The sequence below is a fragment of the Penaeus vannamei genome, chromosome 37, assembly GCF_042767895.1.
Source record: "Penaeus vannamei isolate JL-2024 chromosome 37, ASM4276789v1, whole genome shotgun sequence".
Classification (NCBI taxonomy): domain Eukaryota; kingdom Metazoa; phylum Arthropoda; class Malacostraca; order Decapoda; family Penaeidae; genus Penaeus; species Penaeus vannamei.
Genome location: NC_091585.1, coordinates 2790196 through 2806628, shown reverse-complemented (window position 1 = coordinate 2806628; position 16433 = coordinate 2790196). Strand labels below are relative to the sequence as shown.

The following is a 16433-nucleotide window of genomic DNA, read 5'->3' as shown; positions in this document are numbered from 1 at the left end:
ACTATGCACTCGGTCTCGATGAGACAGGCTCTCTGGCTCGCTTTCTATTGCTATTCGGCTGGGGCTTTCTGCTTGCTCTCCTTCCGTTGCAATTTTACCCCTTCGTCCATAGTGCGAAAAGGCCGACGACCCAAGGGCAGGGCAGAGGGAAAGTCAGGGGGAGGAAGGTGAGGGGGGGGAGAGGGGAGAGGACGAGGGTAGAGGGGACAGGCTAGGGTGGGAGGCTGAAAGTTAAAATTTAATGCAATATAAAGGAATAGACTGATTTTCCCTATATTTGTTTATCTTTAATTCTCGCTTCATTTCCTTTCTCCTCCAACCGGTCCCTTTTTTGTCACTTACTTATTTATCTGTAGCAATTTCCGTTTACCACCTGTGAGGAAATGCTAACGATCCAGCATTAAGAAAAGTGGAAGGGGAAAGGGAGAATGCAAGGAGGGATGAGGTCGAAGTAAGGGACAAGAGGAAGGGAGAAGGGACAGAGGGAGAAGAGAACAAGTGGGAAAGAACGATAGAGATATCGGATGAAGGGGATGGAAGGAGTGAGAAATCACATCAGCCGTTGCTGGAAAACGAACGAGTTTTTGTCTTCTAAGTCATGTCCACTTGTCCAGTCACCAGAGTGAGGGAATGAGAGTAAAAGAGGGTGGGGGAATAAGGGAGGAGCATGATAAAAGAAAGAGAAAGCGGGAAAGAAGGGGAGAGCGAGATGAAAGAAATAAGAGAGAAACAACAAAAAGTAGAAGTGATGAAATTGGACAGGTTATTGGCCTGCTTGTGAGTACTATCTTGTTTCCCGCATCCCCTTGGTCTCACTCTCTCTTTTGTGTCACTCCTCTCCCTTTCTCTTTCTTTACATCTTGGATCTGTTGTTACCATCAATGTCATCATTAGGGTTTCATTTAATTGACCATTTATTGATCATTATTGCTATTATTAGAAGTAATGGTATGCTTATTATTACTCCCTTTTCATTATCACCATCGTCAACATTATCATTATTATGACTATTATCATTATCATAATTAATCCGAACACCCTTTTTATTAATATAATTTTCCTTGTTATTTTCCTCATGATAAACATGATCAATGACGATAGTAATGATAATAATAGTAAAGAGAACAATAATAATTATATTAGAAATTAAAATCAATATTACTGTTACCATCATAATAATAACAAAAGTAATGACAATGACAATGGTAACAATAATGATAAAATGAGTATCGTTATTACTATAACTAGTGTCTTTAATATTTAATTGTCATTGTAATTAGTAATAATAAAAAATATTGATCATTATTGTCATTGATATTATTAATATTTTCTTTATTTCCTTGCTTTTATCGCTGCTATGATTATCATCCACATTATTATCCTTATTATTACCACCACTACTAACATAAGTATGCTGACTCCTGAAGCCTTCAGCCCCGTTCGGCCCCACCTCACATTTCCTCTAATTAATCATTCTATATTTTGTACAAAGCGAGTTCAACCCTATTGGGGCATTTAAGACAACAGTTATAACACATTACCATCGACAACAATTACCATGATGATTAAGGGAAACGCCTTTATGGGGATTATGATCATAATTGTGACAATGAAGATAAGAGCAACAACAAGAGCGGGGAGAGGGAGAGAAGGAAGAGGAAAGGAAGGTAGGGATACAGAGGAGGAGCGAGGGATACGATTAAAAGGGGAGGGTGAGGTGAGGGGAGGCAAGGGAAGAAAAGAGGGAGAACAACAAAAACTAAAATAAGCTACAAATAGAGGAAAGGGGCAAAGAAGGAAATATCTTTTTTAACCGTAAGGCGAGGGCAATAGTGAATGCCGTTGTCCTGCCTCTCCGTTGCAGCTCCCAAAGTGAACTCTAACGGCCTATGGAGGTTCGCTGATGTTTCCGATTAGGGAGCGGGAGTCAGCCCTCGCTTGGGGAAAGACAGCGGTACTAAAGATGGCACAGATGACAATGATAATAATAGAATTCCTCATGCCTATGAAGATGATGATAATCGTAATGTTGACGTTGTCCAGCAATCAGGAGCATATCAGTTCATGAAATTGTTATGGAGATATTCATGGTTGCCTCCATAACAAGTCCAGTGATACCGATTCAGGTGGCGATGAGAATGACAATGATATACGGATAATCTTATGAACACATGATTGTCTGCTTCCCCCCCCAAAAAAAAAAATAATAATAATGTGATAATGGCGGTAAAATTTCAACAATACCATAATAATAAATACATTAATAACAAGACATTGGATATTTTCTATAGATTATTATTTCGCACTAATGTACTATTACACCAATGATAATGTGGATGGTCATGAGAATCATAAAAGATAATGGCAGTAGTAGAAATCTGAGATGGTTGCAAGAATGCCAGCACAAATAACCATTAATGCAATTATTTTAACTGACCACAATGGTGGTGATATTAATTATGCATTATGATATGACGGTGTTTTTAAATGACTTGACCTACTGCCTGAGCCTCTCTTCTTCAACTGCTGGTGAAATGAGAGAGAAAGAGAGAGAGAGAGATCAAGAGGCCCTTCCAGTATGACCGATCCCCCGCCCGTTCTCCCCTTCCCTTCTCCTCCTCCACTTCCCTCTCCTCCTTCCTTCGTCTCTATCCCCCTCTACGCCTACGCGCATTGACCCTCTCACATCCTCTCCATCGTCATCCTGCCTCGATTCCCTCGCCCTGTCCTGCCTCCGTCCTGTCAGCCTCCGATTATGATCAGTCATTGAAACATAATCATCATCATAATCTGAGAACACCGATGACGAGGTGAATAATGGAGCAAACCAGACAACCAGAAGAAGCAATGGAATGGACAGTAGGAATAATCACCATAATAATAATATATAAGCAATCCTAGAAAATCCTGCTAATTCAAGCTAACCCCAAAATGCGAATAAATACCGGTAATTAAAAGAAAAACAAAGAAACGAGCTAACAAAAGAAGGGAAGACGGGAAAGAAAAAAAGGAAGACACGAATGTGCATAAAAAAGGTACGAAGGAAAGAAATAGACATAAAAATTAAATGCAGATCAATAAAAGAAAAGAGAAAGAGAAATAAACCCGGACCAACTGATTCCGTCGTCTCTGAAATTGCCTTACCGTGGTTAATGTGATGATAATGATATAACGGGAATAAAACTGATAATATTTAGAGTAATATTAAAAATGCTAATAATACTAATAATGGTATTATAATCATAATATTAACAATGATATATTAATTTCACAACCTAAATCTATACATATTTATAGAGAGAAAAAAAAACGTTACTTAGTTTTTAAAAATTTCCGCAAAAAGTTTAACGCATTATATAAAATCAAATGCATTTTCGCTTCTTAAATTTATTATTTTCAGATCTATTCGAATATAATATCTTCGAATATATAATATTAAGTAAGCATTATTCCTAAAATGTTACACAATTTCATGTTTCGTTTCGTTTCAGACAAAAGAAGACAGGAGGGAGAGGAAAGAGATTAAACAAAGCAATTGCTAGTGATAGTATTAACAATAACAGTTGTAATAGTAGCAGTGATAGTAATCACAACATATATCAAGGTGTTCTCACACCAGTTACCCCTAAATACGTTCACTTATGTTTTACTAATTTAAACTAACATTTATAACATAAGCATCGATATGTTCGCTTTAATGTACTACAATCATGTGGTATTGTCCATTCATATGAGTTTCTGTTGCTTATGTTACAGATGAAAGTTCTCACAAACCAGAAATGAAATCAAGATTTATACATGAACTGATAAACCCTTTTTCTTTGCAGAACGTCGCATCATGCTGAAGGTACTGGACAAGATCGTGATGAGCTAGCATTTTGCTTTGAACTTACGCTAACAGCAGATGTCTTTTTGTTTTCTCTCATGAGCTATTGACATAGCCATATCAGCATAACATGAATAATGTGAACAATAGTGTTCAGTAAATGCTTCGTTAATTTAAACTTTTATCTATAATATACGCATCGATATCTTCATGTCGATGCACTACAGTCGTCATGAGGTAGTATGCACTGATATGAGTTTATCGATGCTTATATTACAGATGAGGATTTAATTGAACAAAGCTCTTAATAAACGTATTTTCGGGGAATGGGTCTGAGAACACCTTTGGACTTCCAGGCAATCAAATGATGCTCATGTTAACGATAACAAAAATGAATAATGATGACAAAAGCAATAAGTAAATAGGATAATGATAACCATAAAAATTATGAACCTGAGGAATATTATGATAATTATAATACTATTACTCTTAGTGTTCCCTTAATGACGACTTTGATTGTAATTTTCTTCTTCTGCTGCTGCTTCTTCCTGTTCTTATTTTCATTTTTGCATCAACATTTTCCCATCCTTGACATTACACATCGTCCTGTTATTCTTGTTGTTGTTATCACCGCCACTACTCTTGATTTAGTTAAACGAATTAAAGATTTAATTTCAATTCCATTTGCTACAATGGATATTCTTTGCTGTGACATACTGTTTTATTTTGCCTCTAAATCTCCCCCTGTGTGCAAGGAATGGCCGGGGTTACCATTCACTCGTAGTGCGGAGCATCGAACGCAGGTCAGCAAGATTGCAAGCCCAGCACGTTACAAGTGCACTGCACAGCACACATTCTTATTTAATATTCCTACACTTATTCTGCGTCTCGTTAATTTCATTATCTTATCACTATTATATTATCTATTATAATCATGGTGACTGTGATATTTCTCTTTTCAATATTATTATGGTTCCCACTAAAGTTGCTTATGTTATCACAATTATTATTATTATTATTATTATTATTATTATTATTATTATTATTGATGTCGCTGTTGTTGTTGCAGTTGTTGTTGCTGCTATCATTATCATTATAACAATCATTATCATTAACATTAGATATAATAATTATAAGGTTTATCATTTTTGTACCTACGAGATAAATATTTATTTTCGAAAAGGGAAAATTGATAAAGATCTCGTGAAAATTGCCAAAGTTTCAAAACTGTATCAGGCTGATTATTATGATTTCTATTTAAAGTAAGAGTAATTGAGATAATGATAATGAATATACTAAATATGTCAACAATAATGCCAATCATAAAGGGCTCAGCAGCAGCATGATGGGGTCGGGTGAGGGCATGGTGGAGAGGGGGGGGGGAGGGGGGGTTGAAGTGAAATGAAGTTTCAGTTCGATGTGAGGAGAAGGGAAGGGGGGAGGACGGTGTGAATTTTACCATTTCCGTAAATAAATTATGGTAGCAGCAATGACTCCAGTAAAAATAATTTGATGGAATGTTTAAAAGAAACAAAAGCATGTTGAAAGGCTATGCTTATTCATTCTGTGGCTACAGTTTTTTTTTATTATTATTATGATATCACTAATGAAATACCAACAATGTTATGAATTAATATGATAAAGATATATATAACCATCACACATCACTATTATGAAATACTACGAGGATGAAAACGCGCTCGATGAAGATGATCATGATAATGACATCAAAATAGAGTAATAGTGACAATAATGATAATGATTCAGCAGGAGTGCGGTGGCAGCGGTTGAAGGCAAGGTGGATCGAGGGGGAGGGGTCGGAGTGGGTGGGTGGGGGGTGGGAAGAAGAGAAGGTTTGCGAAAAAGGGAAGGTAGAGGAGAGTACGAGGAACAGGGAAAGGGGAGACGAGGGCGGAGGGAAAAGGGAAGTAAGGGAGGAAGAGAGTGATTAACGTTAAGATGCGATAAGGGAACAGAAGAAAATATTTCTAAACATAGACACTAAATGCCGTCGTTCTTTCTTCCTTTTAGTACTTAAAAAATACACTGTGCATATCGGTTAAAGTATGAGAATAAGGGAAGTTCTTTAAGAATATAATGACAATACTGGAGATATTAGATATTCCCTCTAAATATTTACCGAATTAAAGGAATATTGCGCTACTGATAACGATGATGATAAGGAGATAGTGGTGAGGATAATAATAGAAAAACTATCGCAGTAATAATAATAACAATTGGAATTTCAAAGAAGCAACCGCTGGCAATTATCACAACTATGACAATGTTGCTCTCTCTCATTCTCTAAGATCTATATTCCTCCCTATTCTACTTATGCTAATTTACTAATATTTCCTGCAACAAAGTATTATCATCTCATTTCTGTGAATTAAGAATGTAAAGCGAATGATACAAATGAACTTTTGCAAACTTTCATAACGAACTGCACACAAAAACGAGAGAAAAAAAGAGATGAGAATGACATAATTGATCATTCTCACCTTCACAATAAAATTGATGAATCAACAAGACATCTGCCACCTCACGATGACACACACACACACACAAACAAACTCAATAATGCTGATAAAAAAGAATAATAAAAAAACGAATAACTGCGCCAATCATCTGACTTACCATCCTCCTCCTTCGCGTTGAGTTCCGCTCCTTTGGCAACCAGTGACTCAACGACAGCGACGTGACCATTTTGGGACGCTACGTACAATGGAGTGCATCCTGAAAAAGAGGGAAACTTGGCTTAATGTTCCCCATTTCCGGAGGACAAATCATTAGGGAAAGAAAATGCAGAACGATGAACGTGGAATAAATCGTAAAAAAAAAAGAAGAAAAAAAAGTACATGAAAACAAACCGTTGATATAACCTATTTTCCATTGCACTCTTGAAAAGCTGAGTGGGGTTTACGTCGTATCTAATTCCTTTGGGAGGTGAAAAGGCGCAAGGAATCCGATCCAATCGACCAAACATTCGTCAAAGGGATTTGGAAATTCCAAAATAGTTGACTGTGTAGGCCTATGTTACGTACTCTGAGATTGGAAAATTCATTGTCTTACCCCAAAGTATGAACAAAGCAAAGAGAGGAACTTAAGGAGGCTTATTGAACATCTGGAGGAGCGTTCAGAGAGCCACCAAGCGGCCTTTTCCCAGGCCCGCCTTCCGTAAAAAAAAAAAAAAAAAATACAAAGACTACGTTCGGTGACGCTCAAATGTACCCTTTGACCCGCACGAGTTTTGCTTGAGATTTCGCTTCTAAACACATTCACTGTGGCATTTTATGTGTTAGTAATCATGTCTTTTTTCATAATTAAGTAGTATATTTTCGATTATTAGCCAAGGATCATGCTCTCATGTTTCTCCCCATTTAACAATCTATGCTTAGCTTAACATGTTATGCGATACAAGTCAAAGTGTCCACTAGCATTTCGTTGCCATAAAAGCCCACATGGCAGAATTCACACTGAAACACATTTCTTGACATCCAGGGCGTTCCGTTAGCCACAAGGGGCGACGCTGCCGCCAAATTGGACACTGACTGCTGGACTTTTGCGATGCAGGCTGTCTTAGGAACTGTTCCCCGACATCAGCTCCATCGACAAGCTTTGTCACGTCATTAATGGATGGCTGCGTTGGTGAGACAGGACCCCCCCCCCCCCTGGTGGCTAAAGGGTCAACCACACACTAGAAGTGGGAAATGTTTGCCTTTTTTTTTTTTTTTTTTTTGGAATTTTCTTTATATTGTCCCCATGGTAAGAGTTAACTGTGGTTTATGGGTATTTGTTTCTAAGTGTAAACATTTGCTTAACACTTTATCGAGTTTAAAATATATTATATTAAGAATCTTTTGAATTACAGGAAAAGACTGCACCCTGTCTGCTTGTGAAGGGGCATTAGGGCTGGCTCTTTTGGCGTCAGTGGAGAGGACACATGTTAATGTCTGTGTTAGATTTAGAATACTATAATTTTAATATTATAAAATTTTTGTTGGCTTATATTATATTGATACACTCGGTTAATTCATGGTGAGCTTTGCAAAGGTCTTTATTTACTCTCTTTCATTTTCATAATGTATTGTCATCACGATTTTAGCCACTATTGTAGAGTTGTGCTTTAATGTTGATTCATTAGAATAAATTTTACTTTTATTGAGATTTTGAATAACGTCTTGCGGTCTGTTCTAGCCAAAAAGTATTGAAGGAAGAGGATTACTCTTCCTTTTTTTTGTTAATAATTTTCTTTAATTGTTTTAATTATAACTTTTCAGTTAATGATTACTTGTTATTCTTTATTAGATTTGAGTTCTTTAATTCCTACTTTTATCCTTATCTTGGGGTGAGGTTATCAGCAGGCAAGGGTCTATATATTATTATTCACTTTATTTGCTTCTTCTCCTTTGTTGGTATCTTTAATCAGACTACATAAATGGAAGAGTAACTTCATTAGTGGAAAATATGAAGAGAACAAGATTTATTTCTTGTATTTGATGTGTAGTAACAGTCTTTGCTTTTATTGTAAAATTGCCTATATTTTTACCTCACATATGACTACCAAAAGCACATGTAGAGGCACCCATTGCGGGATCAACAATGCAAGCCGGTGATATATTCAAACTATGGGGACATGGCTTGATTGCAGTATTACCTTTGTTCGGACAAGCCAATAAAAATTTAGCTTGACTGCGAGTGAGAATTAGATTAGTAGGAGTAGTAGTAGTGGGATTAATGTGTTTACGGCGAGTTGATATAAAAGCTTTAACTGCTTATTCTTCCGTGGCCAAATAGGATTAGTGTCATCTGGATTGGTAGTATTTGGTTGATTAGGAGTGAAGGGTAGTAATGATTGGGCACGGATTGTGTTCTCCGGTTTGTTTTCTTTGGCTAACATGGTTCACGAATGAGTAGGAGGATGAATATTATGAATCGTAAAGAGACAGATAAATTTCATACCTCGAGTAGCTTTATGGTAGTTCCTTTAGAGTGCGGATACTATAGCAGCACCTACTTTAAATCTTTTAGGTGAAATGAGCTGAATGATTAGAGAAGTATCTTGGAGAAAAGTAAGAATATCATATATTTCATCATTGTCTTTTTAGAGCCGATAATACTTAACATATATTTTCTTTAAGGGAACATGGGGAATATTACATAGCTTTGTTTTCGTGTTCTGGTACGGTGCAGGAGTATTTCCTCTTACTATTACTCTTACTGCCTCTAAATATTCTGATTTTAAAAGGAACTATTATGTATAACATAAAAGTATAAATAGCTTAAATTAAACGTCGGTTTGCAGCACCGGAGTTTTAGTATTACTCATTTTAAACCGTTATGAATACTATCAATATATCGAGAATATTATTTTTACTCGGAGGTTCTTTAATTTGCCTAGTTTTTTTATAATGTTTAAGAAGAGGTCAAGCTTGATTTATTGAATGAGAATTACTAAGATTAAACTCTAAATCTATTATAATAACATTTACCTTGCCTTGAATATCTTTCATATTTTGGGGGTTTGTAATATCAATATCTTCTTTAGTATTATATTTCAGAGGGGAATGAATATCCGGGATAGAATTATAAATCGGCTTATGTATTTAGTGTTAACTTTTGTAATAACTATAGTGTTTATAATTATTATCCCTAATTTGATTAGTATTCTTTTTGGCTGAGATGGTTTAGGATTAGTATCCTGCGGCCTGGTTATCTATTATCAAAATGAAAGATCAGATAATCCTGGGATGTTAACAGCTGTCTCAAATTGGGGAGATTATGTAGCTATCTTGTTTGCAATCTTTTAACTTTCAAGTTGTGGAGAATCCAATTCTTTATTTTGTGGAAAATATACCTAAATGGATTATGGTGGATTGCTGTGGTTTGGTAGTTTTAGCTGCTGTTAACAAAAGTACTCAAGTACCTTTTTTCTGCCTGGTTGCCTGCAGCTGTAATAGCCCCTACTACGGTATCTGCTTTAGTACATTCGTCTACATTAGTAACAGCAGATGTTTATTTATTCATTCGATTTAGCCCAGCTTTACAAGGACGTTTATCTCGGATAGTGTTATTACTTTTATCACGATTATATTTACAGCCGGGCTTGGTATAAATTTTGGATACGACTTTAAAAAAATATTATTGCTTTATCAACTTCATGTCAACTAAGAGTAATAATGTGAATTTCGTCATTAGGGTGTCCTGATATTGCCCTTTTCATTTATCAACAAATGAATTATTCATAGCTCTTTTACTGGTATGTGCTGGAGCTGTAATCATAGTGTAAAAGAAGGTCAGGACATTCGAATAACAATGACAGGAATATCTATAAATTTAAGAAATTTGGCTTTAAATGGAACTTCTCTTTTGCTGGTTTTCATTCTAAAGATACAAATTCAGAAGTTGTTTTTATGTCTGCTATCAATATATATATTTTTTCCTATCATATTCTCTGACAACTGAATTGACGGTTTGTAATACGATGCGTTACTTTAATATAGCTTACCTGGGGATCTTAATTTAGGATTTTTATCATAGAGTAGGAGATATAGGATGATCTGAATATTATGGAAGACAGGGGATTTATTCTATTATAATAACTTGATCTGAAAGCTTACAGGTGTTCCAAATGATAGTACAAAAAATATATTATTTTTTTCACTCTGGGTAATTATGAGTAATCATTGCAATTTACCTCTATAGCTTCTATATTGGAGCATTGCACTGAAGCTGCAAAGGAGATTGCTGTAATTTATAGGTATATTTTAGTTACAATGCACTGCTTTTAAAGGATTGTTTACCCTTAGTTTTACAATGAAAATGTAATGAGATTATCACACAATGATAACAAGGACAAACGGGGTTTAACCGCCCAAATGAGAAGTTAGCAGCTCCTTGATCCACCTGCTCCCTTGGTTAGAGGTATCACACTCCATTTCTATCATTAGCAGTGATAAGCTTCTACTTTGGCTCTAACCAAACAAGCAAAGGTGAGTTAGCACCAAAGGTCAGGTCGAAACCGAATGCAATAATTCAATTTTTACTTAATGAAGTTAGCTCCTAAAGGAGCACTTTCTGAGTGCAAATGAAATGCCATTTTGACTGTAACTTCAATAAGCTCATTCTGATGCTCCTTGGTTTTCTTCGTGCTATAGACCTTCAAGGAGGATAATGATAAAAGCAATCCGTAAAAGCTCATGCTGAGACGTTTGAAAAATTGATAATTATAGATAAAAGCATTAGGAGCGAAATCTCAACATCGGAAATTTGAAAAATGACGGCAATAGAAAAAAAAATTCGTAGAGAAAATTTAAGTCGAGCGGACCCTTTAGGATCAAACCCCATTCGGAAGGGGAGTTTTTTTTCTCTCTCTCTCTTTGCCAAAAGCGAAGCAAGAATTATAACTACAGCTCTGATGATTAAGGCGATTATAAAGGAGATTACTAAAATTATCAGTCTTTCCTAGAAAACTTCTAGAGCCTCTGATAGGAAGACAAATACCATTTCGTATGAAATGTGTGTGTGTGTGTGTGTGTGTGTGTGTGTGTGTGTGTGTGTGTGTGTGTGTGTGTGTGTGTGTGTCTTTTCTATGTGTGTATCTGTATCTGTACACACGCACGCATACATAAACACATATAAATATATGTGTGTGTGCGTGGACACGCACACATTCATATGTATGTACTCTTACATGTGTGCATGTTTGTATATGTGTGTGGTATAATTAATTCTGCATGCATGCACGTGCACAAACACATACATACTAAAACACGCATTTATATGTATATATCACCGAGCCAATAATAAAAAGCGTCTCTCTGGGCCTGTAATACGTCCGCGTGTGAATAGATGAAAATTGTTTAATTTTGCTTGCTTGTGTATTAATGCTTATGAGTAAATGTTTCTGTATCATGGCGAATGTGTTTATGTTTGCGTCTGTATACGAATGAATGTGCGCGTATGTGTATATTTCTGGCCATACAGGAATTCTATGGTCAAAGTGTGTTTTGTGAGGGTACTTCGGCTCGTGTGAGCCCATTTCAAGTGTCTATGGACTCAGGACTCGGATGAGCTGCGCTGAAGTTTCCTGGAGGAAACGCATTTAATTTCTTGTCCTCCCTTTATCCTCGGTGATATATCTTTAGTAAATATGACATGATTGCATAGATTATCTTTCTCATAAGTAATGTTTCGTCTACATGTGCATTCTTTGGGATGTGTAAATGTTGTTGATTATCACTCCATTACAAGAATTAACAGTACTTAAAAACGTCATAAACTTGAGCTCGTAATGATGTATCTCAACGCAGTCATGATTATGTGAGAGCATTCAGCATCATGCTTTCACTTCGTGTAACTGACCCCACTATGCACACTCGGTCTCGATGACTTTGTCTTGAGACAGGCTCTCTGGCTCGCTTTCTATTGCTATTCGGCAGGTGCTTTCTGCTTGCTCTCCTTTCGTTGCAATTTTACCCCTTCGTCCATAGTGCGAAAAGGCCGACGACCCAAGGGCAGGGAAGGAGGAATGTCAGGTAGAGGAAGGTGAGGGGAATGGGGTAGGAGGACAAGGGTAGAGGGGGCAGCAGTGTGGGAGGCGGAAAGATAAGATTTAATGCAGTGTAAAGGAATAGACTGTTTTTCCCTAAAATCTGTATCATTTCCTCACAGCAACAGTGAGGAAATGATAACGATTCAGCATTAAGAAAAGTGGAAGGGTGGAAAGGATGAGGTCGACGGAAGAAGCAACAGAAAGGAAGAGGGGGAAGATAAAGGAAGAGAAGAACAAGAGGGAAAGAACGAGATAAAGATATTAGATGAAGGTGATGAAGTGAGAAATCGAATCAGCTGTTAGAAAACGAACGACAGTTATTAGCTTCTAAGTCTTGTCCACTTGTCCAGTCACCAGAGTGAGGGAATGAGAGTGAAAGTGAAAGAAGGTTGGGGAATAAGGGAGGGGCATGCTAAAAGAAAGAGAAAGGGAGAAAGAAGGGGAGAGCGAGATTAAAGGAATAAAGGAGACCGATGTGGGGAACAAGAGAAATAATAGCTAGTAGAAAGGAACAAAAGGATAAACAGCAAGAAACTAAAGCAGTGAGAAAGTGAGGGCAGTTCCTTTTCAGCTGTTGTCGTTTATTTCATTTTCAGTATCATAATTTCACTTTAACTATTATCATTATCGCTATTAGTAGCCTGAATAATATTATAACCATTACTATCGATATTATCATCATCGGCGTCTGTTTATTGTAAGATTATCTCCCCCCCCCCACCCCCCACCCCACACACACAAGAGGTTACCCATTACCTATCGTCCCTCCTTTCCCCTATTCTCATATCCCTCTCCTCTTATTCACACCCTCTTGTCCCCTGGTTTTTTCACTCCCCTCTTTTACTTCTTTCTCTTGCTTGTTCTGCCTTTTATCTTTATCTCCAACCTATCCTGCCTCTATCCTATTCCTATCCTGCCGCTTTTCCCCTCGTACCCTTCTTATTCGCACCCTCTTCTTGCTCCTCCCTTTCTTCGCTTCCCTCTTTTACTACGCTCATTCCTCCCTTCCCATTCCATTTCCCCGTTTGCCTTACCTTCTATCTTTAACCTTATCTCTTTTACTTTTCAGTGGTTTCTTTTTACTTGTTAATTATTCTAATCTCTCTTTTACCTCAAAAGAAAACTACTGATTTTAGTATTTTCATTATTGAATCGCAGAAGAGTGTTTTATCGTATTTTTATTGCTAAATACGATTTTTAAAAATTATTTCATTTAATGCTTTATTTTATGTACATTTTCTTTTGCGTATTTTCTATACCAATTATAATTTTCATATTGATTTCCCTTAATGCTTTATTGCTTTTACCTCTTTTATCCTATGCATATTTTCTTTTATGATGATGTTTCCTAATTATTATTTTATTGTTTTTATCCGCTATGCACTGCTCCTCTTACTTGCCTAAGTGTATTCATGCTGGACGTGCGACTTTATTTTTTACTTTATATTTTACTTTGATCCGTGTATGCTCTTTTTGCCTCTACTTTTTACTTACTCCGTATTTGGCTTGTCTTTCTCTTGTCCTTTCACTCGCTTCTTTTATTCACGTTTTACTCTTTTTACTCCTCTTTTACTCCTTTTTTTTTTTTTTTTTTTTACGTCTCACTTTTTATCACATTTTCATTTACTTTTTCATGTCTCCTTACCTCTACCTCTTTTCTTTTCTCTTCTTTTTTATTTTACGTATTTACGTATTGTCAGTTTTTTTTATGCCCTTCGGTCATATTTTCAAAAGTAATTCTTAAGCCATTCTGGCAGGTTTTACTGTTTCTGGGCCCTTCTGGCGTATTTTTAGTCATTCTTAAGCCCTTCTGGCACTTCCATTTACGTTTATTTTGGTGCCTTCTGCACCTTATGTTTGTTCCTTTTAGGATTTTTTTTTTATTTCATGTTTCATCTTCATATTGGTCACGCTCCTGGTAGACCTACATCTCCGGGGACAGTTTTGCTTGCGAGGTCGTGTTGGTTCCGAGCCCTCAGCTTGATCCCCTCAGCCCCTGTTCGGGGAACGAGCGGGCCCCTCATTTCCCTTGGTCCCCTCAGCCCCTGTTCGGGGAACGAGCGGGCCCCTCATTTCCCTTGGTCCCCTCAGCCCCTGTTCGGGGAACGAGCGGGCCCCTCATTTCCCTTGGTCCCCTCAGCCCCTGTTCGGGGAACGAGCGGGCCCCTCATTTCCCTTGGTCCCCTCAGCCCCTGTTCGGGGAACGAGCGGGCCCCTCATTTCCCTTGGTCCCCTCAGCCCCTGTTCGGGGAACGAGCGGGCCCCTCATTTCCCTTGGTCCCCTCAGCCCCTCTTCGGGGAACGAGCGGGCCCCTCATTTCCCTTGGTCCCCTCAGCCCCTGTTCGGGGAACGAGCGGGCCCCTCATTTCCCTTGGTCCCCTCAGCCCCTCTTCGGGGAACGAGCGGGCCCCTCATTTCCCTTGGTCCCCTCAGCCCCTCTTCGGGGAACGAGCGGGCCCCTCATTTCCCTTGGTCCCCTCAGCCCCTCTTCGGGGAACGAGCGGGCCCCTCATTTCCCTTGGTCCCCTCAGCCCTTGTTCGGGGAACGAGCGGGCCCCTCATTTCCCTTGGTCCCCTCAGCCCTTGTTCGGGGAACGAGCGGGCCCCTCATTTCCCTTGGTCCCCTCAGCCCCTGTTCGGGGAACGAGCGGGCCCCTCATTTCCCTTGGTCCCCTCAGCCCTTGTTCGGGGAACGAGCGGGCCCCTCATTTCCCTTGGTCCCCTCAGCCCCTGTTCGGGGAACGAGCGGGCCCCTCATTTCCCTCGGCCCCTGAGCCTGAAGTCTCCCGCCTCACGGGTGGCCCTAATTAGGTTCCTCTTTCACAAAAGCTTACATTATCATTTTCATTATGACTACCATTACTATGAACATCATCCTTTTCATTATTATTCTCACCATTACCATTACCATTTTTATCATGATGAATATTCTTATGATTATTATCATGTTCACAATAACAATAATAAAGACATCATCAACAATAATATTAATGATAATAATAATAATAAAGATAATTATAGCAATAAAATCAATATTGATATTACTGTTTCCATCATCACAGTATTAATAGTAATAATGATAAGAATTATCATAATTATGATCACTATTTCTATCCTCTTCATTACTCTATCATTATAAACATAATGATAGTAATAGTGTACAATTATCATTATTGTAATTGTTATTACTATTATTAGTAGTATTTTCCTGCTGTTATCATTGTTATCATTATTATGTATATCATCTTTATCAGCATTATATTACCACCATCACTACTCTTATGCTGACCCCTTAAGCCTTCAGCCCCCTTGGGACAATAAAGCCCCACTTCACATTTCCTCCGCTGAATCACTCTTTTTATGTATTAAGCGAGTTAAACCAAATTGGGATATTTAATACTTCTTTTGGTTTTTGCCGAAGTCTTTCATGAAACCCTGTTTACAATATGCAACATAAAAGCGTGATTAGACTATTAATCCTAGTAATTGATGATTCTAAGTAATTTGGAAATGATCGCGACCCAGCGGGAGGCTAGTATTTTCAAGTCATGAAGCACCATACCCAATCGTTTTCTTCTTCTTCTTCTTTCTTTCTTTCTTTCTTTCTTTTGTTCTTTCTTTCTTTCTTTTTTCAAGGAACTCTTCGCTGGTATATTTGCTTTTTGTATTTTGTATAATGTCAATGAAAGCAAAGCATTCAGTTCTTGATCAGCATGACAGTATTCAATCAATTATATTTTCATTTACATCAGTTCATTGCACTAGGTTGCCAGTTCGCTGAAAACATGTCATACTTTCGTTTGCAACAATGAGGCTCAGAAATCTAAATCCCTATTCCCCTTGGAATCTAAACTCGAAATGTATTCCCCTTGGAATATAAACTCTAAATCCCTATTCCATTCGGTCACTGATTAGGGACTACCAAGAGCTTCCATCTGCCTGCGATGAGCATAGACCAAGAGGGAGCATCGGGCAAGGAAGATCACGCGCCCAAATGCCATCGAAAAATAACGAAACCAATGAAAAGATCTTGCCGTCACTGATCGGAAAAA

At 37.8% G+C, this 16433-nt stretch overlaps 2 protein-coding genes across 2 annotated transcripts in view; one reads left to right on the top strand and one right to left on the bottom strand.

The window, feature by feature from the left end:
• The window catches only part of LOC113810766 (uncharacterized), a 47985-nt gene extending 41173 nt beyond the window's left edge, over window positions 1-6812 (bottom strand). The window contains exons 1-2 of the mRNA XM_070115161.1: window positions 6725-6812; window positions 6464-6583 (exon numbers count right to left, since the gene is read on the bottom strand). Of these exons, the coding sequence (XP_069971262.1) occupies window positions 6464-6583; window positions 6725-6812 (208 nt within the window). The remainder of the gene's footprint in view (window positions 1-6463; window positions 6584-6724) is intronic.
• A 957-nt stretch (window positions 6813-7769) lies between these two features.
• LOC138859562 (NADH-ubiquinone oxidoreductase chain 4-like) lies at window positions 7770-9145 on the top strand. Its single transcript, XM_070115160.1, is given in 10 exon segments — window positions 7770-7888; window positions 7890-7937; window positions 7939-8004; window positions 8006-8140; window positions 8142-8261; window positions 8263-8615; window positions 8618-8672; window positions 8674-8696; window positions 8699-8954; window positions 8956-9145. Coding segments are annotated over 10 exon segments (1323 nt in total). The 3' UTR covers window positions 9104-9145.
• The last annotated feature ends 7288 nt before the right edge of the window (window positions 9146-16433 follow it).